General features: G+C 37.5%; 2 protein-coding genes across 5 annotated transcripts; one reads left to right on the top strand and one right to left on the bottom strand.

The window, feature by feature from the left end:
- Positions 1-1,210: 1,210 nt before the first annotated feature.
- Positions 1,211-14,862, bottom strand: LOC306882369 (poly(U)-binding-splicing factor PUF60-B-like). 4 transcript variants are annotated; one of them, XM_079436938.1, is made up of 12 exons: positions 14,760-14,862; positions 13,658-13,740; positions 13,345-13,440; positions 12,544-12,633; positions 11,570-11,620; positions 10,209-10,370; positions 7,333-7,425; positions 6,258-6,471; positions 4,079-4,269; positions 3,469-3,586; positions 2,480-2,742; positions 1,211-1,923 (listed from the first exon to the last, which is right to left on the bottom strand). In XM_079436938.1, exons 3-12 carry the CDS (start codon positions 13,423-13,425, stop codon positions 1,624-1,626), a joined length of 1,563 nt encoding a protein of 520 aa, XP_079293064.1. In that variant the 5' UTR covers positions 13,426-13,440; positions 13,658-13,740; positions 14,760-14,862; the 3' UTR covers positions 1,211-1,623. The 4 variants fall into 4 exon arrangements, with proteins under 4 accessions (XP_079293064.1, XP_079293063.1, XP_079293065.1 ...); XM_079436937.1 differs by having other exon boundaries at positions 13,345-13,461; positions 14,760-14,851; XM_079436939.1 differs by lacking the exon at positions 11,570-11,620 and having other exon boundaries at positions 14,760-14,835.
- Positions 14,863-15,181: 319 nt separating this feature from the next.
- LOC306882366 (uncharacterized protein) lies at positions 15,182-20,202 on the top strand. Its single transcript, XM_079436927.1, has 4 exons — positions 15,182-15,327; positions 15,923-16,053; positions 16,699-16,884; positions 18,395-20,202. The coding sequence occupies exons 2-4, from the start codon at positions 15,993-15,995 to the stop codon at positions 19,633-19,635; spliced, it is 1,488 nt and encodes a 495-aa protein (XP_079293053.1). The 5' UTR covers positions 15,182-15,327; positions 15,923-15,992; the 3' UTR covers positions 19,636-20,202.
- The last annotated feature ends 4,905 nt before the right edge of the window (positions 20,203-25,107 follow it).

Raw genomic sequence — 25,107 nt, 5'->3', positions numbered from 1 at the left:
GGAAAAACGGTATTGCAAGCTCAAACTGGACTGAAACGCAAAATAAAAGCAGCATTATAAATAAATTATTAGATATGGCCATGGAAATTATGTATTGCAAAATCATTGCATTTGCTCCGTTTCATTTATATTTTGCAATTCATTATTTTTGTTTACAAAAAGCATATTTATTTTTCTGATTTATTTTTCTCAATACTTTAATTTTCGTTTGCAAACCTTTATTTTCTTTTGCAATGCTTCAATTCTCTTGCAAATATATATATATATGGCATTAAATTGACTCCATAGGGTACTGTCGGAACAATTTTTTTCATGTGATATTTCCTTTGTCTACTTAAAAGGCACGTAGCCTGTATTTGTTCTCCTGTCGGGTACAGCTGAACTTTTAATGTTCTAAAGTAGGCCCATTTATTATTAATTGGTATTTTTCTTATTTTTAAAGGACAAACCTTAGTGTGTGAAAGTAAATTAGTCTCCCTGGTTGGTAGGGTTTTGCAAGAGTTGTGTTTAGGCCATTGTTACTAGGCTATTCAGGATGGTTGCTATGTGGTTGTTAGGATAGATAGATAAACTGTCAGATGATACATTCTCACCTAAAATATTAATGTTTAATTGACATAAATTTCTTAAAGATGTCTTTGAGCCTAACTATTTGGACCAGTAATACACGTCTAACACACTCTATGTAATACTACACTTTGAAAGAAATGTATGTAAATGAGTTTTGACCAAGCAGCGTGCTACTTTGAACATACAAGAGCAGAGGAACTCTGAATTCTAAGGATCTAAACTTGCACTCACTGGGAGAAAAAAAGCCAGGAATGAGAAATATCCCCACTAAACACAAAAGTATATGAAGAATATGAATCAGCATTAGATGGGAAACATGCTAGCGACACAAACTTCAGCTTGTTTCAACCCTTGGTCAAAAGGTTCATACTCATAGCTTGATAGGTGATGCTCGAAATATTACCTGTATACTTAGCTTTAATTTATTTCAGAATTATGTACACAAATAGGCAAATGCTTCTTTTTTTTTCTCAGGAAATGCTAAACTCCAAACATTATCTGGTACAAAATCACTAGCAATTATCATAAGTTTTATGTTCTACTGTGTGTAATTGTGTGTGTGCGCGCGTTGTACATCAGGGAAGTGGCTTAGGCCTTAAGACCTCATCCAACCATCCATATTAAAGACTGGGACAACACTGCATATTAGAGAAATTTATTGTTTTGGTAAATGCAGAACCAATGTCACCAACACAATGTTTAGGGTCTGAACACAATGTCAGTGGAGAAAAAGTTGCCATTTGTAAAAAAGTGGGGTGAGAATGGGGAAAATTGCATCTTTTCTTCAAAATTAGAAAACAAAACCCTGCAAATAATAATGACTGTTAAAAATGCAAGTCTTTCACAGTAGGTGACACAAAGAAAATGAGGAGCATGTTTTTTGTCCTAAGCTAAATCTCACCATTGGGATTTTTCCAATAATATTATTACTATCAACACCAATAAAAAAATAATTACAAGTTTCAAAGAGGCCCAGATCTCAAGCAGCAGTGACGAAAGCTGAGTGAGTTTGAGGTGCCAAGAGGCGGGGCCTGTGGCCATTCCGGGACAGTCTTATGCAGAGAGGTCACTGTTATTAAAACGCTCTTGATCGTACAACTCGGCAACAACCTTGCGTCCTGCAAACCAGCGGTTGTTGAGAGCCTGGATGGCCTTGTTCATTTCATCGGCATCAGAGAACTCCACAAAGATCTTCACTATTATCTCAGCATCGTCTTCATCACCCTGTCGTTCCTGGTATATGATAACCCGATTAACAGCGCCATATTTCCCACATTCTTCCATCACTTCACCTTCTAGGTCATCGTCAATGTCATCTGGGCCCACCATGTTGCGTAGCACCATAACTGTTGACTGCATATGGATAAAGAGAGGTACAAAAAAGGGGGTAAACTGACATGATATATTACAGGGATAGTTCACTCAAAAATGAAAATCCTGTTGTAATTTAAACACCCTCAAGTTGTTCCAAACCTGTACGAGTTTCTTTCGTCTGCTAAGCTCAAAAGAAGATATTTTGAAGAATGTTGATAACGAAAATGTTGATGGTCCCCCATTGACTTCCATAGTATACGGGAAAAAATACTATGGAAGTCAATGGCTATTCAAAACATAGTGTGTTTAAAAGAAGCAAGGAATTGCTACAGGCTTGGAACAACATGTGGGTGACTAAAAAAAGACAATTGTCATTTTTGGGTGAACTAATAACTAACTTAATTGCCTTTACAATAACATTTCTGATTTCTTTGAAGACACTTAATTTATTCATTCAATGTTTCCTGACAGTTGTCGAAAACTTTTAGGTAATTTTTTGTTATTGTTCTTAAATTACTCAAATTAATTAGAGCTTTGGCCAATTTACAATTGTGTCTCTAATCTTTAACATGCAACTAAGGTAATGTTGTCTAACCTTTGACTGCGTGACTGTTTGTTTTCCTCCACTTGCACTGACAATTAGCTGCTCCAGTTCACGGTCCTGTCCATTTCCGACTGGCGCACTTTGATCTTCAGTCCGCCTGCTGTCTTCCTCTCTCTTCACTTCTGTATGTGTTTGTGCTGTAGATGTTGGTGTTCCCACAGATGCAGAAGTTGTGACTGGTGGGGATGCTAGTACTGGGTTGACCAAACCAACCTGAGGGACTACAGGGAGAGTGGGGCGAGCAGGCGTCACACCTACCAAATGGATTACAGAAGAGACATGAATGATTCAGATAACATTTCTATCAATTCTCCCGTTCTACAGAACAATATTTGAACTTTTAATTTTTGGGATAGCTTCAACCAGCTAGATTTTCATGATTCTGAAAGTCTGCTGTATAAGATGCTGTAATGGTACCTGTTTACACTAACACAAATGTTCAGTAAGAAAATTTCATCCAATTTTGGCATGTGGTTAAAATGAAATGAAAACGCAAATTCACAATCCGACAGTAGGTGGCACATTTAGAAAAACAGAAATAAAGCAATGCACAACTTTCCGTTTCTGATCCACTTGTCCCAAAAAAGAGAGTCAAAGTATTTATATTTTCAATTAAATATTCAGATTTTTGTATTCTCCAGGGAGTTTTACAAACTACTAAGTTGTAGTTTCGTGTAACAGCAGTGACAAAAAAAAAAAAAAAAAAAAAAGTTACCAAGAGCTTTGACTCTTACAGGTCGCAAGTTACACTATGGAAAAGACAACATAGAACCCCTCTCTGTATAAAACTTGTTGCATTGATGGCACAAGAATGTTTATGTTGGTCTGACTCTGAACAGATGCATTAACGGCTGTTCTCTTAAAGTAAGATGTTATTCACACTGAACAATCATCCTGATGTGCACAGGCCTTCAGGGGGGTTAGGATTTCAATTCAAACAGCATTGAGCTTCAAAGATGTGTTCATTGATTTTTGCAGACCTGTGATGATGCCAGGAGCCTGGGCGGCCAGTACGGCCTGTGGAAGTCCCATTTGCTGACTGAGAATGTGTGCTGGTGAAGTGAGAGAACCCAGCACTGTCGCTCCAACAACAGCCTCCTGCAACAGCATCAAAACAAATGTGAAATGATAGTTGCCACGTCAAAGTGAAATTTGACAACATATGCATAATATAGCTGTAATTGCATCAGCACATCAACAACAGCTTCTCTGAAATCTAGCAAATCTCAGATATACCAATTTTTTTCCTATAATAGTAAACTAGTGTTCAGCCTGATCTAAGGGTTAATTGAAGGGGAAGTCGTGGCCTAATGGTTAGAGTTGGACTCGTAATCCAAAGGTTGCGAGTTCGAGTCTCGGGCCGGCAAGAATTGTAGGTGGGGGGAGTGAATGTACAGCACTCTCTCCACCCTCAATACCACGACCCTTGAGCAAGGCACCAAACCCCAACTGCTCCCCTGGCACCGCAGCATAAATGGCTGCCCACTGCTCCGGGTGTGTTCACTTTGGATGGGTAAATGCAGAGCACGAATTCAGAGTATGGGTCACCATACTTGGCCGTATGTCACATCACTTTCACTTAATTCTCACCTGGGCAGTGATCTTGGCGGTTGCAGCAGCGGCCGCCACAGCTGCAGCAGGAGGCAGACCTCCAGGGGTTGTAGGTGTCAACAGAGGCATGGGAGGTGTGACGGCCTTCCCCACTCTTAGGTACTGACCTCCAAGGTCAAACAGGTTCATAGAGGAGACGGCATCCAGCGATGACTGAGGCTTTTCATATTCTACCCATAGTGAAATGGAGAAAGCGATTCCTCAATCTAGGCTTGTAATATATTTTCATACCTCACATTTTTGGAACCTTTAGAAATCTGTCTACACATTTGATTCTTGCATTATTCTTGCAAACGTCAACTGGCCATGTCTATAAGTAGGGATGCACCGATACCACTTTTTCCAGTACTCGCCCGATACCGATACTTTAATTTTTGGTACTTGCCGATACCGAGTACCGATACCAATATTTTTATTGTATTTTTACATTTTTTAAATATTGGGTAAAGAAAACAAATGAGTATGTAAAATGTTAGTTGATTAACTTCATCAAATAGATACTGTCAAACCAAAATTTATTCAGACACCTTCAACATTTCTCACATTTTATTCGCTATAGTTTAGAAAATGCTAATAAAATATTACAAGAACTCCAAGTTAAACTGTGTCAGAACAAATTTAGCTTGATAATACCTTTCTATCAATCAATCAAAATTATTCAGACAGCTGTTGGTATGACAATATTTACACAACTATCAATACTTTGTCAGGCCACCCTTAGCCTTAATGGCAGCCTGTAGTCTCCTTGGCATGCTGTCAACCAGGTTCATGAAAGCCTGAATTTAATTTTTTTTCCATTACTTGGTCTGAATAATTTTTGGTCTCACTTTTGTATCAATTTTACTGGTAGTCCACTGTATGAAGAATTTTTGGGTATAATTTGTCACAGTTTACTTTATTTTGCTATCCTCAGTTACTTAAATTAACTATAGTGTCCTGCACCCACTAGTAAAAAAAAAAAAAAAAAATAAAATAAAAAAAAATTATATCTGGTCTCTGAATATTTTTTAGTTTGACTGTATATCCTTCGGTTATTTTTCACACTTAATTATGCCCATTAAAATGTAATTTACAATTTTTTGTTACTTTCACTGTTAATTTTTTATTTATTTATTTGCTCTATGGTACATCATCTTAAATAGCATTAGAGCTGCTCCATTGCAGCGGCTCAGTGCTGTAACCACGCTTTTTGCTGTAATTATGCAGGGAACCACTCGTTATAAATCAATAATTTTCAGATATAGAATTTACTTATTTTTTTTCATCCGAAACATTTAGATTTCAAAGCCATATAATTGCAGAAACACGCATGAAGCAAGGAAAACACGCACAGCGCGCGCACTTGTGTACCGGAGCAGATGAAAGGGACAAGTACAGAGCCTAGCGCATTTCACACAGGCTGATAGTTTCACTTGTGTTTCACTCGTGTTCAATGCTTAAGGTTAAAAATAAATTATGTTTAAAGTGAATGAATGCCCCTATATGTTGTCATATATTTACGATTTAGTTTTAATTCAAATGATGCGTGCTCAGCGAACATCAATAAAGATCACACCACAGAAGTGCGCGCGCGCTCTCTCTATCTCTCCCTACTGTTAAGTAACTTGTGCATTGTTTTACTTACTCGTTTTTGACATTTCCGACCGAAGTACAAACTTTCCAGTGATATCTGTGAGAAAGGGATATTCACTCGACAAGCTCGCGCATTTGCGCCGCCGCGCGCTGGATCCACTCAGTGTGTTTTGCTTATCAGCTTGCTCACATCAGCTATACAGGCATTAATACTGAATGTTTAACATTATATTCATTGCACGTACATTTTTAGACATCCTTAATCTCTAATAACTACATTCTGCTGTCTGTTTTTCTGTCGTTGGTGTTTCTTTGTCTGAATATGGCACTGATCACAAGCGTGGTATCGGCGTTTAGTATCGGGGCATTTTAACAAATACGAGTACATGAGCTCAGTATCGACCCGATACCAGTATCGGTATCGGTGCATCCCTATCTATAAGTATAAAGCATGGCACAACTTCACTTGAAATATCTGGATCTGATGCTGGATCACTGGAAATAAATAGTCAGTTGCACAAAAGTACAACATACTACAATGACTCATTCTCCACATAGAGTTAACAGTGCTTTCTAGACGGCTCACCAATGAATCCGTAGCCCTTGTGCTTTCCCGTGGTGGGTTCCCGTACCAGCATACAACTTTTAATCTTTCCGAAGGCCTCAAAGACGCTCTTAATGTCATCGTCAGATAGATCAGGGTGGATACAGGCTACATAGATTCGATTGTAGGCACGTGCCTCCTCTGCCAGTTGGTCGATGATGGGCTGCGCCTGTCCAATGTTACTTGGCCGCCCCACCTACAGCACACATACCAGCACAAGGGCCACTAAGTGGAAGTGTATGAAGGAATGAGTGTGTGCTTGTGTATGTAAATGCGAAAGTGGTTGAGAAAGGAAAAAACCTGTACCGATTTGAAAAGAGACACAAGTACCGTAAAAGAAAAATATAATGCAGCTCAACCCTTTAAAAAATAAAGTTATTAAAATACCTTTTCTCCAAGCTAGCTATATGCATACATGAAAAATATGTTCTGAGACCCAAGAGTCTCAAATATCTGCATTATTTTACAAACTCATGACAGAATAAAATCAAAATTCAGGAGAAAACAAAACCTGCATTGATGATAGCACTTCAACATTAACTAATTCTTGCCTTCAGAGGGTCACTGGTAACTGTGAGTGTATGGATGTGCTAGAGGACAAAAACGTTGATTCATGAATGTAATATGTGTCTGTGATGGTTAAAAAACAGTTTTTTGGATTGGTGGTATCTGTGCTGGAGTTGGGGCGGCCAAGCAAACACCAGCCAGGCGCAGCCCATCATCAGCACATCCCGGACAGAGAAGAGCCGGTCTCAAACAAATGCTCCCTCTGCAGCTCCTAGAGAAATGGAGCTCCGAAAACAAACAGTATGACAGTGTGGAAGCATGGCACTGCATACACTCACATTCAGGTTAGAGGAAAGATATTATGCACATGAAAACGAGAGCAATTACTCAAGTAACACACACACACAAAACACAGGTACTGAGTCATGCACACACAAAAGCAACAAAATAGAAAAAATAGCTCAGTCGGAAAGCTGTTAAATAATAATAATAAAAAATAAATAAAGTTAAAAACTCTAGATAAATAGAGATTGTCCTGTTTGGAACCCACCTTAATGTTCCTTCCACCCAGCATAACGGAGTTCATCTGCTCCAAGGCCAACTGAGCTGCTTCAGGAACCTCATACTCCACAAAGGCAAAGCCCTGAGACAAAGTTTTCGATGTGTACAAGGTTTACATGCTTCCTATGAGATATCAGCCTTTAAGAGCAGTGTGAATCTAACAAATGTCAGATTCAACACTGAAAATAAGAAATGTTTGTTAAAGGGGTGGTTGCCTGTTTTTTTCTAGGCTTGATTGTGTTCATGGGGTGCAGTCATGTGTTCATGCTTCATTTTTTTTAAAAAACGCTTTATTTTTCACATAATTTACCTTTATTCTACTCCGCTTTGTCCTTTCTCTAATAAACTCTCTGATGATTTCCTGGTTTTATAAAGCCCCTCCCTCAGAAATACACAATGGAATAGATTGGTTAGCTGGCCCAGTGTGTTGTGATTTGCTAAACCGCCTCTAGTGCGCATCTAAACATCACGCCCCTCGCCTCAGTGGCATGTGCTCCGGTTGAATTGTAAACAATGACGTCGTCTATATTGCTTATCAATTCTAACCCGAATGAGACCCAGACAATATTAGTAAAGAGAATTGTGCAGAACCTGTGCAAGCACGGATCTTAATGGTATGTTTTTTGTTTGTGGTCTCATAATTTTAGATGCGCTGTTATTTGTAAATGCTACTGCTTCTGTTCGCTTTTAATATACAGTTTTATCCTGATTATATACAGAACAGCTACCGCACGCACGTCCATGTATAACGCTTCTCATAGCTATGTGAAAATAAGTGTATAATTGGAACAGTTGGAGCTGAGCTGATGATCTATATGAGAGCGAGAGAGAGAGAGAGAGATGCAGAGCGGGGGATGCAAGGAATCAGATTGAGAACAGGGTTTATCTGGGTTCGTTACGTCACGAACCCGGGAAGTAACTCGTTGTAGCATACCTGCAAACTCACAAGAGGTCAAAAAGGAGACATAGTTCAGAATTGAAACCTTGTAAGGGGGTCTGGGGGCATCCTCCCCGTAAGAAAATTATGAATTTAACATGTAAATGAAGCGTTCTGGTGCACTCTGACAACAAAATAAAGGGAAAAAGACAACATATGCTTCAAGAAAAAAAAAAGCACATTTATACCACAGATTTCTTGGACAGTGCAACTCTCTTATCATCAGCGTTCATACTTCTCTTTGTGAGCAGTGGAGTAATTTATTTTTGCAAATTTTAATGTCCACATTAGAGTGTGCATACTATCAACAAACTAGGAAACAGAAGCTGCATCTGAAGTGGCATTACACAGACTGTTTTATGAAGCTGCGCTTCCATAAATGCACTTACACCACAAAATTTCAAATGCATAAATCATTTTACAAGATTAATGCTTTAAATATTTTTGAACATACAAGTTAAAAATTGTAGGGAAAAATGCATTACTTTTAAATATGAAACCAAACCACAATTAGATGGCGCTAAATGACTGTTTTAATGAGCGAGTCATTAGTCATTCATTCAAACGGCTGATTCATTAAAAAAATCTTTATGAATAGGTTACTGAATCATTGACTCACTTGATTCATTCAAAAATGAGGATTCATTCAGTAACGAAACACCGCTGTGTTGCTTGGAGACACAAAAGACTTCTGCTTTGGCTTTGATTGAAACTTCGTCAGCGAACTTGAGCAAAACAGGCAATACTGTATTACAAATTGCGAACTTTGTGTCAGCTTAACTCAGAATTAAGAACTTCCACGCCGACAACATGTTTACATGCGGATGTGAGCGCAAGTGTGCTGTCAAAACAGACTGGCTGTGAGATGAGTGTGTTCAAATCGCAGTGCTTTGATGTCATACAACGATCGGTCTGCGCATTCAAGACGAACCGAGAAAGAGACTTTGGTCGAACACACTCCCGTCTACGAGCTTGCAGTTTCTCTCTCTCACTCCGCTCAGACAGACAGACACCCCCCCGCAAAAAAAAACCTTTGGATCTAGACGGTTCACATAAATTACATTTTAATTCAAATCGCCGAAAAGCGACTAGTTTGCAGGTATGTGTAGTCCCTATGAGCCATTTTTGTAGGCATTAAACTGCCATAATTGATCTCCGTTTGCATTGAACTTTCAGCGCCGCAACTTTGCTGATATTTTTTATGCATTACACACTAATTTTAAAAAAGTGAAATCGCAATCAACCACCCCTTTACGCACCAAATCAGCATGTTAGAACCATGAAGGATCATGTGACACGGAAGACTGGCATAATATTAGGCATTAATTAAAAATAAAAATAAAAGTTACTATTTTAAAGTAAAAAGACTTATGCGATTGTTATTTGTTGAACATAAAAATACATCAAAAACAAGCACTACTGTTTGCAAATGTGTTATTTAAAGGGGCCCTATTCTACTTTTTACATTATCTACAAATCCCACCCAAGGAATATAGAAAAACCATGAGCTTTGTGCGTGTGCACTACCCGTCAAAAGGCTTATACAAATGCCACAGAATAAGCCTTAAAATTACCAGAGGTGCAACAGTGCGTTCATATATATATTTTCAATGCAGAGTGCAAATGCCTATCCATTTATTTGTGTTTTTAACTCGATGGGAGCTAAATGAAACTGTCTGAAACCGAAGTTGCCTGTCTCCCCTTCCGCCTCCACGCCCACTATTTAAGCGGTTTATAAAACTAACCAGAGAAACTAGGAACCAGGGGGTTTCATGACCCTTTTTTTTGTTTTTAACAAACTTCACAGGCACAATTTTGGGGACACCTGATACTTATATTACATCTTGTAAAAATGTATAATAGGGCCCCTTTAATTAATTTAGCAAATTTTGGACAAAACTATGACTCAGACATGGGTCATAGCATACCTTGTGTTTCATAGTGACAGAGTCCCAAGACATATCAATGCTCTTAATGGGACCAAAGGGGGCGAAGGCCTGTCGGATGGTATCTTCCCCCAGCTCGTAATAAATGGAGCCCACATACACACGGCACATGATGGCAAGAGCTCGCTGCCTCTGTGCTGCCACCTAGCGGTCGTGAAAGGAAGAGACAACAATAGAGAATATTAGATACTGAACAATAAAAAAAATGGGAAAGAAAACAAAAAGCACCAAAGACAATGAGATCAAATATAGCAAAATCAAATTTAGCTTGTTTTAGTACTAGTTCCCACTTCATTTGGTCCTCTATGCTTACTCATTACTTACATCACTTACCATTAACGACAAGCACAGCAACGTGAATTAGGAACATGTGGCACAGCCCCTTCTTACCATTTCCAGAGTGCTGCTTGCACGTTCCTAAATTAGTGTGAGTGCTTGCAGACTGAAACATGTAGAGTTATAACTGACCTAAATTCTGTCCAAGAATACTGATAGCCTAAATAGTTAACATGTGGAAGTAACCCCTAAACACCCAGGATAATGAGCAGAGGTGAAATCAGTTCTCTTTTCATGAGGTGAGCTTTTGGACTTACATATCAGATCACTGTTGAGGGAGAATCAGCACAAATCTATTCGTTTAACACTTTTAGTCCAACCAAACAACACATTTATCATTGTTTAATCATTTTTTTATAATTCAAGTTTTGGATTGCCTGTCAGCCACATGACGAAAGTATACGATTACACACAAGGCTCAAAGTTTAGGCAGATTTAATTTGGATTGTCGTAGTGACCGCTAGCCCTCTTTCACAGCAGACAAAGGAGACATTTATATGCCACAGCATATTCACAAAGGAGAAATGGAGCATCCACGCCATTCACAACACACAATTCCCACAAGACTTCTTAAGACACATGGAGCTTCAGGTAGAAAAATAAACTTCGATCAATGAGCAGTGATATGAGGGCGCACACACGGGTGGCCATGCAGTGATTCAGAATGGCAAATATGGAATAGACTATCAGTAAATGAAGAATGTCCTTTGTAATTGTCATTACAAGTCCTCTATCCTGTTCCTGTGATTTAAAAAAGCTCCCATGGCATTCATTAACACTGAAACAGTACAGTCAGTTCATAGAGGTAGTTCATGTTGTGTCATCTTGCAACCTGCTTAATGAAATGAGCGACCAAAAACAAACACTCCATTCACAACAAAGCCATGTCTGCTTTTTAAATATGCTGCTGCAAATGTCAAGTTTAACAGGCCAATGCCGGTTAAAGAAGGCTAACAGTCATTATGCCAAAACGCGTACAGAAGGTAAATAATAGTTAATCTATTGACCGATTGTAAAGATGAGAGAGGATCTCCAAAGCCCATTGTCACTGCTGCCATCTGAAACACAGTAAAGATGGAAAAGTGCTGAAAAAGGTTAGATATCTCTTTTATCCTTTGCAGACAGACATAGTATTCCAGACAGTCTCTCTGACTGGTCAATGCCTCCGAATTCAACTTTAAACTCTGCCCACCTCATTAAAACACCACTTAATTTGACTGAAGACCTGAAACATTTGACAATTAAAGCAACAGAGATACTAATAGGCAGTACGTTCAACAAAGGGAATGATTAGGCTGCTCAGATTTTCCATCGGTTCACAAAGTCAAGAAATAAACTGTTCATGTTTCCTTTGAATAACTGCTGTTGACTCTTCAGTTATTATGATGTCTGCTTGGGTAGTGCAGTACATACTGTGTGCAATTTCTAGATTTTGTTTGATTTTGATCAAACAGAAACACATTGCAGACCTCAACCAAACTGGCAGAGAGGGAGGGCAAAAAAGGCATGAGGAGTTATTCCAGTGGAGTGTTTCAGTCTAATCTTGGGGCTAATCTGACTAAATAAAGAGAGCATTCACAAGACTTGTGATGTATGAAAAAAGAAATAAAACAGACAACCTGACCACCTGAGTGTAAAAACTTGTCATTATCAATGGGAATTTAAGGCTTGCAGGATTTGCCCTTACAGACATCACATTGTTTAAACAAACTGATCATTTAAAATGTCAGAATTTTCAGTAATCCCTATAATTAAAAGACTATCACCCAATATTAAGAGAAATAATATGCAAGTCTGAAAGATCAGTTCCTTTTTGCAGACTTGCTTCAGTCAATTCAGCATTATAAATCCTGCACCAGGAGGTGACGCTATGTAGTTTCAGTTACACTATTGGTTTGACAATCAAATGTTTCAATTCTCTCAAATAAGAAAACAACTAATTTAAAGCATTCTTCATAATCAGATCATAATATAAGCTCACCTGTAAGTTTGTGAGCTGCTGTTGCTGGTGGGCGATGGTCTGTTTCACTAAAACACTTTTGATGCTCTGTTCCATGGCATACTTCTTAGCCTAAAAAAGAGAGACATGGGCTATTAACACAGGCTATTTAGTTTATATCAATATAAGGGCACTATTCACCCAATTTTCATGTGCTATATATCTGAGAGCTTATTACAGTGTCAGTTTTAAGCTTCAATTCATGATAATGGTGGACACGCTTGTTTGGAGGTTGTTTTTTTTTCTCTCCATGTAACAGTCTATAGCCCGGTACACACCAAGCCGACGGTCGGCCGTCCGGCAGTTTTTAAGTTCATCGGCTGACTACGTTTTCTCAGTGTGCTCCGCACCATCGGCTGAAGTTGGTCCTTGTCGGCAGGGGACGTCTGGTGCAATAGCAGTCTGCTTTTGTCGGCATTGGCTTGGTGTGTACCGGGCTTATCAGAGACAGCTCCTGGTCAAATCTGATTAAAAAGGGAGCCTAGAAAAAAACAAAACATTTGTACCCACATTCCTACAAAATCAAAAAAGCTCCTATTCGACTTAGGAAGAAGCATCGTGTGGCATTGACTCTTTTAATTAAGAATCTATTTAAGATGGAGCTGTGGCACAGCAGTTGCACACCTGCTTTTGACACACTGGAGCAGGTGACGCAGGTTGGAGTTCAGCCCATGAACTGTATTGATCCCATTGCCTCTCTCTACTCACTAATTTCCCTCGCATGTCTCTAACAAAGACATAAAATTCCAAAAATAAAGTAAAACACTAAAGATCTCTTATTACCTTCTGTAGCGCCTCCTGTTGCTCTGGAGTAAGAGGCGGTAATACAAGCTTTGCACCTGTGCTTTGTCCATTCTCCATCATCAGACCTTTGCCTCACTGAGAAAGCAATACAATGGACTTGGAATGAAAAAGACAGCACATATTCAAGTATTTCCAGACCTGATATTCCATCTACTCAGCATCCATTTGCACATATGAATTTATGACTTCAATCTATAGCATGCCCAAAATAGGTACAGACAGAATATATATATGTTCATCAAAACCAAAATATATTGTAAATTAAATGCCAAGGAAAGATTTTGCAGCTTACCTATGAGGCGAACCGTATTACGCCAACCAGGATTGTGAAGTAGTAGAGACTTGCTGGCAAAGCACTCACAATTTTACAATGATCTGTGGTTCATGGAAATGCACACAGCATAATCATTTAAAATCATTGTCCAAGTGCAATAAGAAGAAACTGTGGATAGCTGGCTGACTTTCTTCCATGGAACACAAAAGCTTTAGTTACCAATTACATTGACCCAATTCATCTCCTTTTGTGTTCCCCAGGAGAAAGTCAGTCAAATAGATTTGTAAAAACAATAAAAAAAAAAAAGAAAATAAAAAAGTAATGACAGAGTTTAAGGGGAGCTATGCCTTTAAGTAACTACTAGTCATGATCATATCTCCAGTATGACTACATTGTCTTTCCTGGCGGTAGCATGATGCTGAAATACTGTACGCTCTTCGTATTTTAGAACTAGATTATTTCTTCAGCAAGATGCAAACTGGTCCAGTCAGAATGAAACATAAAGCTGCTTCACAAGCCAACAGTAGTCATTCTGAAAACAGTGGTCACTTAAAAACCGTACAAGAAACACTGCACAACTGGACAATTCATAGGAACCTCCATTTGCGTTTTAGCTTTTCTGCCATTCTTGGCTTAAGTTAGCGTAAACACAAAACCAACACTAAAGTAACTAAGGGTTTTGGCACCGTCCGATTGCTATATATCAACAAAGAAAGGTTAAAGACACGGCAGTGGCGCGCTTGTACTGGTAACGCACATTACACCAGCAGCGGTGCTAGCAGACTTACAGCTGTTAAATACACTGATTTAAGATAGCGGTGCAAGATTCATGGGCTTACTATCTATATGCGTCTCAAAGAAGCTGTAGCCGTTCCGTAAAATAAGGTAAATTCTAGATAAACCAAAAAAGCACGAATGAAAAGGAGAGCAATATGCTAGCCTGGTTAGCAATGAACAGAAGCTAGCGAGCTTCCATGCAGGCCTCGTGTAGGCACGACTTGAGATATAATGAAACAGTAAGAAGTTCATATCCACTAAATTCACCCAGAGTTAACTAGAAGCATGGAGATATTAAAAATAGTTCTATACTGAAGTAAATGTGTTAGTTAATCATCCTTACAGCAGTGTTCCGCGTTACCGCCATGTAGTGATCCACATTGAGGACTCTGCAGAGACACAGAGACACAGCGGGACCTGGAGCGGCTCGCGCCTGCCCTCCGCCGTGCCGCGCCGGTCACGTGATCTACAACAGCCCTTAACAAACAAACACTTGATATACATTATGAATGTGTTGTTTAGACTTATCACCTCTGAAAACGGGTTTACTTTCGAAATATTTCCATTTATTTGTTTATTTATGTGGAAAAGTGAGTTTCGTGGTATTTGAGCCACGGCACGCCCCCTGCAGGCTTTATATCTCAAACCAGCAGAGATTACTTCAACTGCTTTTCCAGTTTTACGAGAATCACAGAGGATTTCAAAGAAGCATCTTCTTCTCTGGTGCTAGCAATCTCTTTCTTATTTAAGTATACCGCCTCCACCAGGTTGACTACGGTTTTAGAGATATATGAAGTCTGTGTTTTGGTCACCCTTTTGGTTTAAACAGATGTTTTTTTTGGTAAGATAAAATATTTGGTTCAGTTTGTATAATGTACCTTTAGTTACACTGAGATAACACTGGAGCACAGGTATGTACACACAGCTATTAAAGTAAATATAAGCATGCGTGTGTCGTCTATAAATATTAAGGTCCAGAAGAAGTGACCGTATAAAACACTGTCGTGGTGCGTTATAGGATTGACAGACAATACCAGTATTTGATTGTTTATTTAAAACATTAATTTATTTTTTAAATCGTAAAGAGTTGCCTTTTAGGTGAAATCCTGGCAGAAATGTCCTGTATCTTAGTCAGCTCGTTACCTTAACAGTTTAGGTCAACGGGAAACCAGCTGGTTTACGAGAAGAACCCCAGAAACAAACCTTAATGCGGAAGTAGGAAGTAAATAATCAAAACAATTACACCTTCAGGACTACGATGCCAATTCGACTTTTGTGTACTTCGTGTGTGTTCACTTTAGGTTTTAATGCCGTGAATTATAATTGACATGATCTTCGGTGTAGTTAGTTGTTAAACGCTGCAGTGGTGAATGTCACGCTACTGTGTGCTCTCTGAGTACTATCAGTTTCACCTGTGATAAGTCCTCGGCTTGTGCTTGAAACCAATAAATGCATGTAAGCCTACTGTTACTGACCGGTGCTTTACAGAGTCTTTGCGGTCCACAGGAGAATATGCATCTGCTTCAAACACAGTTGATGTGTTTTACTGCTTGAAGGACCGACACCAATACCTGGCATGGATGTGCTTCTGGCGGCTATAGAGATACTGACAAACACATCTGGACACCAAGAGCACTGTGAGTAATGCTGGGTGCACACTAAAAGATTTTTAAAGTCTTCCCTGCTGACCCCCCAGCTGGTTTTAGCTGGTTGTTCCTGCTGGTCGACCAGTCTGGCCAGCTGGAAAAGTGGCAAAAAAACAAACCCTATAAAACCAGCCTGCTGACCAGCTATGACTAGCTAAGACCAGGCTGTATGACCAGCTAAAACCAGCCAACCAGCTTAGGCTGGTTTTAGCTGTTTATTTCAGCAGGGTTATAATATCTTCAAAATGCGAGAGAGCACAAACATAAAGAAAAAAATCCTAGATTTAACCGTTTTGCTCCTATAGTCTGTGGTGTCCTCAAAGTTCCCCCCACACATCAGGATTTCTGATCGTGAATATTTACGATTCGTGATCGGGGTGCCTCCGATGTTCTTCCGAGCAGATTCAGTCACTCTTAACAGACCTCGCACCACAGGAAAATCTGATAAGATAATCTTTAGAACCACCAAGATAATCGGGACATTACCTAGGATTGTCGGAAGGGGAGAAATCGGCCCGATTATGTTGTGGTGTGTACCCAGCATAATTCAGCTTGACCCGATGATTACAAAATCACACAATCATTTTATTATACATATATAGGCTATAATATGTTGTTCCTAATTATATTGTCTAGTGATTAAGGTGAATGAAGAGAAGCCAGATCCAAGCCCACCTTCTTGTGATCATCCCAGTGTGTTTGGCATTTGTGTGGATTTAAAAAAAGATGATGATAAGGTTGAGGAAGCCTCTGATATGTGTCCAGCCAACCAGGATTCAACCATGCTCACAGATAGGGAGGAGCCTGGGATCCCCAAACATGGTAAAATTGCAAACAATAAATCTGTGTTCACTGTGGTCATCAAATAGAGACCACCAACATATAGTTTGGTTTCCCAACTAGCCACAATAAATCTGTGCAGTAAGTGAAGCACAGCACAGGTATTACATGACAGCATGAAAAAATTGAAGACTTTCACATTGTTAAAAAAAAAATCTGTCTCAAATAAATGCTTATAGACTTCATATTCATCACAGAATACTGAAAGAAAATGATTACGGGTTCTCAAGGGAAAAAAAATTAAGCTGCACATCAAATAATGGATAATAACAAGAGTGGAAAATTCAGCATTGCCATCACAGGAATTGCATTTGAAAATATATTCAAATAGAATATGTAAAACAATTGAAAAAATCAATTAAAAAATAAAGAATTGTACTGGCCACAAACTTTTGATCTGTTCTGTGTATTGATAATAATAGTTAAATTATAATAAATAAATCAAATAAACATTTAAATAAATGAACTCAAGTCAGTGGTTCTCAACTGGTTTTGCTTCAGGATCCAGATTTCCAAGTGACAACCCAAAATCAAAATTATTTGCCCTACAAAAATAATAAAATAAAGTAAAAATAAAATGTATATATTACTAAGTAAATATTAAAATGTATTAATTTTAACAAACTGCATAGATCTAAAAATTGAAATGATTAACATGACCATATATAGCTGAACAGGATTCTTTTCTACAACAATTTTTTAAATCATAAACAAAAAACAAAATAGTGATTTTCTGACCCAAATGGGCTAAACATTATGTTATTATTAGCCATATTATCATGTGAAAGATTACGTAAAGTTTGATTGGACACACAGTCCTTAATGTCAGCAAGAAAAAGATCCTGTCTGTAACCAAATCAGACCTGCAGACATTTTAGAACAACTGATCTAAGGCTGTTAATCAATTGCTCAGTTATGTCAGTGATAAATGATTAATGCATCCTTGTTTTTTTTTCTTTTAAAATATTTAAAGCTTTTACATTTTACAGAACATCCCCTTCCGCCCATGCCAGTCAATCAAAAAGGATAAATAAATCAAATAAATCGGAGAAATAAAAATGTATATCCACATAAATACCCACACATACGTAGATGTACTTATACGCACACATAAACATACAATATCCATACATATGTACATATATGGAAACATGTACACATTTATTTATACATACCGTATAAATACAGAAAACATACTTAAAACACATTTAAAAACATTAGAAAGATAAGTAAATAAAATAAAAATTCTGTACTAGTAATTACCCAATTGTGAAATAGCTGCAATTATTGCATCCTTGTTGAAGTGACAATTTCTTTTTAACAAATCTTACTAACCCCAAATTTTTGAATGCTTATAAATTTTAAAATGCAGTGGACTGCCTTATTATAAGTGATTTGTTGTCAAGCCCAATTCTATTTTAAAATAGTGTATTGTTCAGGTTACACTCACTGCATGTTTTATGTCCATTGTCTTTCCTTTTTTTCTTTTTAGAAACTGGTAAAAGAAAAAGGAGTTGCTCAACAAAGAGCACAAAAACAGGAGTCCGCTCTAACAAATCAAATCACCATTGCTTTAAATGCGGACAAAGCTTCAAAACATCAGTTCACTTTAAAAGACATAAACTAGTTCATTCAGGAGAGAGGCCTCATGCTTGCCCTGAATGTAGCAAGAGGTTCATTACGTCCTCTGAACTAAAAGTTCATCTGCGTGTTCACTCAGGAGAAAAACCCTACCACTGCTCCGAATGTGGAAAGAGCTTTGCTCAATCAGGGTCCTTTTCTAATCACCGCAGACTGCATAGAAATGAAAAACACCATCACTGCCCTGAGTGTAACAAGCGTTTCCAGCATTTTATAGATCTACGAATTCACCAAAGGATTCATACGGGAGAGAAGCCGTACATGTGCTCACAATGCTTGAAGGCCTTTACTACATCCGGAGCGTTACGAGTTCACCAGCGAACCCACACTGGTGAAAAACCTTACGAGTGCAAAGAGTGCGGGAAGACGTTCTGCCAGCTGGGTGGACTTAAAGTTCACAGACGTGTTCATTCAGGAGAGAGGCCTTACGTGTGCTCCGTGTGCGAGAAGCGCTTTAAAGGACATGCCAATTTGATTGCACACAAACGCATTCACACAGGAGAAAAGCCTTATCGATGCACCGTATGCAACAAGACGTTCACCGACAGCAGGAGACTAAAAGAGCACCAGCCACCTCAATCAGAAGTGAAACCGTTTCGCTGTGGCGTGTGTAGTGAAGCTTTTGGTGCTTTCTGTCAACTTAAAGAACACCAGCAGCATCACAAAGGAGAGAAGCACCATCACTGTACTGAGTGCGGAAAGGCCTTTACGCATTTGTATTTGCTAAGGAGTCACCAGCGCGCACACTCGGATGAGAGACCATACTCCTGCACTGAATGTGGAAAGTGCTTCCGCAGGTCATTTGACCTGAAAATGCACATGAACACTCACAGTGAAGCGCGACCTCATCTTTGCTCTGATTGTGGAAAGAGCTTCCGCAGAGCTGCAGAGCTTAAGATACATCTGAGAGTACATACTGGAGAAAAGCCTTATCCATGCTCCGTCTGCGGCATGGGCTTCAAACAGACGTCACAGCTCAGAGTGCATGAGCGCACTCACACAGGAGAGAGGCCATTCCCCTGTCCGGACTGTAGGAAGACCTTCAAAGACAAGAGAAGTCTGCTTGCACACCAGAGAGTGCACCATAAATAATGAAATTCTTCTGTTAATATGATATATGTATTTGGATTATATAGTATATTGATGAGTGTTGCGGCGGTGAGGTTTTAACATGCTGAACACAGTATTATGTTCTATGCTACTCTGTTGGCTGTAAGACCCTGTTGGCTAAATGCATATTACTGATGATTTTATTCTTATTTGTGTCTTACACTGTACACTCAAAGGTGATTTTGGGACTATATGTTCAGGAATATCGTATATCTTATTCATCATTTATACATAGGGTTCATCAGCAAGAAATTAGCTGTTTGACCTTTAAGAAATTTGAATGGATTTTCAGGGTTATTTATGCAGTTGTAACAAATTTGTACTGTTTATGAAAACAGTGAAGTATTTGAATTTAATATAAATTAATAATTTGTATTTATGTGATAATTTATTTTCTTATTCTATTCAAATCATTAAATCATGCTGAAACGTTTTGGGTACAATGTAAAGACTTTGCACTTATACAATGTAAACTTATTTTTTACATGCATTATAGAACAGTTTTTTTGTCTTAATCACATACTTTTACACAAATAAACTCTCTCTTTTATAGAAGTGAAATATACTTTTTTACTAAACAGACCTACAAGGGAGTTCATCTACTGGAAGGACAAGCTTATGCTTCAGAATTCATGGGGAAAAAATGACAAATAGAGATGCATCATGTATGATCATAACAATGATATTAGTATATTGGCATGTGTACATACTAGTATTTTTGAAAAATATGCTTAAGAAAACTTGCAGGAAAAACAGCAGATTGACATTTCATGAATACTTTTTCGCTTTTTCTATTTTCACATTTATAAATACAATTGGGAATAAAATAAAACAGAATCCATTGTAACCGATGTGCCATCAAAAGATTTAGCATACCTTAATGAATTCTTTCCTGTTATTTGGTTGCGTACAAAGCATAAATTACTACATAAAACTAAGCGACAACAGCTTTGAAAATGTTAAAATGTCACAGAAGAACCATTTTGGGTTCCTTAAAGAAGAAACCCATTATTAAGCAGTGAACAGTTCTTAAAAGAACCATTATTTTAGAGGGAAAAACATTTACACTTTTTCCACTGTAAAGAGCCTGTTGTGCAATAAAAAAAGTTCTGCATATGTTAAAGGTTCTTCATGGAGCTGGGTAGCAATAAAGAACCTTTATTTTCAAGAGTGTATGACAAAATAGTGCTGAAAATGATGAGCCTGGCTATGCCACTAGTTTCGACACATGTGGATGTCACCTGTAGAAGATCCGTTGTACAATTCAATATCAACCAAAAGAGGGCAGTATGTTCATTTGAATGCATTAGGTTTTGGGATTATGTTGCACAAGGTCAAACCTACCTCTAAACTCAGTGTTACATATGTTACACAGTTCTTTTTACCTTATTTAAATATCTGTTTAAAAATTTTGGTGAACTAGAAAATTCCCTCCAAAAAGGTAGTTGCCTGAAAACACCACAACTTTTATAGATCTGCACCACCAGACCTAAAATGAACAAACATTAACACATCAAATAAACATGCAACCTTACACAAAACACATATTTAATGGAGTTTCATCAGTGAGACTGACTAGCAAATTCCTGACATGTGCATATATTATCCACACAATTTCTACCTTAGACATCCACCATTGCAACATGGGGTTGTTATCCTTGATCTGAAAATGGGAAAAGATGGCAGGGATGTCATAAAGTAGAGAATACATGTAGAAATGATTTAGAGGATAGCTTCGTCACTGAAAGCATTCAAGTGAGGAGTGAATGTCTTGTTGAACTGTTTGTGATACACTTCGTTTATAGGCGATAAAATGAGAGTATGTCAGTACTCCACTCACACAATGCTGACTCTGATTGTCACATATTGCAGACAATGTCTTAATATGTAAATCTCTTTAAATAATGTCAGTCAGGAGACAAAAACACTGAAATGTATTCATAACTGAAAAGGGAATTACATTTTTCAGGTTTGGACCTTGTGTAAAAATAATAATAACAGTGGTTTGATACCAAAAGATGTTTCTAATTGGGACTTTATTGAGAGCCGTTTTGATTTTACACCTGCGAAAGCACTTAAATCTGAGAGTCCATTACTTTTCATGTAAGTAAATGAGAATGCAACAATTAGTGTTAAAGCTTGTACGCTTGCCATTTTATGCATTGATGTTTGTCACTTTATCCAAATGCAGTTCAACACATCAGCCCATTTAACATAAATCAGTGGTTTATGAAACATCAGTTAATCTGTTGGGAACCTTCTGTAGGACATCAATGAAACACAGAGGGCTTTCTATTTTCAAGTAGAACAAACAGCTGAGATGACTTTTATTACAGTGTCCTCCTGGATGTCCATCATGTTGTACTCCTGACAAGGATACTGCATAATTTGTTTGTTTTTTTTTTTGCAATAATTAATGTCCCTTTGACACTGCAAATCTCTTTTCGAAACACAAGAATAGCAATTATATTCAACTCCTTAAAAAACAACAGTAAACGTTCGCACAATTGAATTATTGAATTATTTCTTCAGTCAGTCAATCAGCTATATGTTTTTTGGACATGAACTAAATTCCTTATACTATTCCATTCTTTTTGGTAAACGATTGGTCAATAGTAGCTTCGGTCAAGGAAAGTTGGGCACCATTTCTGCAATGATTTTCCTAAAAAGAGCAACAAATGTACAATTGATTGTACCACTCTTATCTACACACAACCGTTGGTTTACACGGCATTGAAATAAAACCATTCCGGCCCTATGCTGCCTTATATGCTCCGCTAATAATAGCACAGGTAAATTTAATGGAGAAATCCCATTATACTTCTATCCACAAGGAATACAGAAACCTAGCAGATAAAATCATTTTCCAAAAATGTTTGTAATTGTTTCTTAATCTCACAGGATTTTAGCTCTTAGAGAACTAAAAAGAGAACTAATCCAATTAAATATTTTCCCTTAATTATATCAATAATTATATCATGAATATTAAACAGAAAAAAAATGTACATGCCTGTACCAGACACTCTGTGGGCATTACTAAATTGCCACTTTAATTGATCTGACTCCTGAAGAGCTGTACAAAGAAAGCTAATGATCGGTTATTTCAATTTTTAATGACATTGTAATGAATACTGGGTAGCCTTAGTTAAAAGGGTAGCTTAATTAGATATTATAATAAACCAACAAGATAAAAGTTAATTGGACTATTTAGGCTGGGCATAATGTAAGCCTTCAGCTCAAATGCAACAATGTTTCTTTATTTAGAAAATCAGTAGACAGCTGCAATATTTGCTGTCCAAAACAGCTAGTATGACATAAGATACACATGATCCTGTGCTGTATGTCACAGGGAAAGAGCATCTGTCATGTTGAGGTATGTCATTCAACCTGAGAATGGGTGGAGAGAGTGAGAAGAGTGAAAAAACTCATACTGTTTGTATGTCATTCATCAGTTTTCATTAACAAATATAAGATTACACAGGTGCTTTAAAATCAAAAAAGAAATATCTCAACTCACATTTAGTAACAATGTGCAATTAGTCTGGAAAAGCTGCTACTAACAGCAATTAATTAATTAAGTTTGGATTAGGAATGCTTCACTGAACTCTAGATTCATCATTATGCTAATCAGCATGAGACTATTTTTATTTATAGGCATTTTATTTATTTATAGATCTGATTCGATCAATCCACTGTCAGAGACTACATAAGGCAGTACAAAACATTGTGAAACACTGCAATATCTAACAGGATTCACCTTGTGCGTCATTGTGATCCTTTACTTTTCTCCAGCCACTTCTCTGGATGACTGCCAGAGCTGGGTAGATTACTTACAAATTGCAATCCGTTACTGATTCCAGATTACATGACAAAAATTGTAGTCAGTAACGTAATCCGTTACATTACACATTTTAGGTAATATAATGAGATTACTTTTAGATTACTTTTAGATTACTTTTGATTTAACTCATTAATCACATTGATTTAAATAGCATTATCTTGTACCATAATGATGTAAAAAATGCAAAGAGTAATAAAACTTGTTCCATTCATTGTAATTTACAATATAAAGTGCATGAAACATTATATTACATCAAGGTTTCCCAAACTAGGGTTCGTAAAGGAACTGCAGGGGGGTTGTGTGTTTAATGAAAAGCTGACAATTAATTAAATCATTAAAAAAAACAATAATTTTAAAACAAACTCCCTTTTGAGGAAAGTCCCTTCACTCGGCGGCCATATTTGCAACGCCTTCTTAATCTTAATGAATGGGGGAATCCTGAAATCTCAAAAACTGCTTGTTGAACTCACTATTAAATTACATATGTCAAATCAGCAACAAAAATCTGAAATTAATGGCCCAATGAATGTTGTTTCTTATGCTAAAATAGCATTTAAAAAGCTTATTTTTCAGGCTAGATCAGCCAATGCGCATGCGGAATCATAACCTGCGTATACTGTGCATGTGCGTTAGCTGGTCTAGTCAGGTTTCTATGGGAAATTTGGCCCTTTCATTTAGAAGGTGGGACTATTCCTACATATTGCGCATTGCAGTTTCTTCCATTCATAAGTAGGCCTATAGGAGTGAACCGTCTTTGTATTTCTATAGTCTTTGTTTTAAATAAAACAATTACTAAAAAAGATTAAATATTTTTATTTACCTGCATGCCATGTGATCATTAATCAACATCAAAGAAACCGTGAAGATGCAAATGTGATACTTAATTATTGAAATATTTATTTTAAAACCTTAAAGCAAATATATTCGGTGAATAAGGTATAGATGACAAAAAGTTTTGGAATGCCTGCATTACATGTAACTAAGAAATAATGTGAATATGTGCATTTTAATTAATGAATAACACATGGTTAAAAAAACCTACAGAGTAATAATTCAAATAAAAATGAATGTGTTCATCAGTAGTTGATGCAATGTTGAAACATTTCTTAAACCTGAAATAATTTTTATCCAGTGGTCAAATGCTGTCTCTGTGTATATGTATATAATCGCTAGGCTATTTTAGAAAGGAAAATGCAAAAGATGAAAAAGAGAAATTAGGGAGAATTAATCATTTATGAATAATTTATTGCAATTGTATGAATACTATGTAATCATGTAATCCATAAAAATGTAACTGTAGTCTGATTACGAGTACTTTAAAATGTAATTTACTCTAATTACAAGTACTTCATTTTTGGAATCTGATTACGTAATCCAGATTACATGTAATCAGTTACTACCCAGCTCTGATGACTGCACATCTCTAATGTGGATACTAGTCCCCCATGCATTGCTAAACTGTAAAGCTGTGGCTTATTTTGCTGAAACATTGCTAAATAGTCATGTGAACCACATGAATGGTCTCAGTATGTATTCGGAAATCTAATTACATTCTGCTCTGCTCACACATTGCCTGAAGTATATGGTGCAGAATACTATCATCCATATTTCTC

This window comes from Barbus barbus (genome assembly GCF_936440315.1).
Source record: "Barbus barbus genome assembly, chromosome: 2".
In the NCBI taxonomy this organism is placed as follows: Eukaryota; Metazoa; Chordata; class Actinopteri; order Cypriniformes; family Cyprinidae; genus Barbus; species Barbus barbus.
The sequence above is the reverse complement of the archived record's forward strand: the minus strand, read 5'-3'. Positions and strand labels throughout refer to the sequence as shown.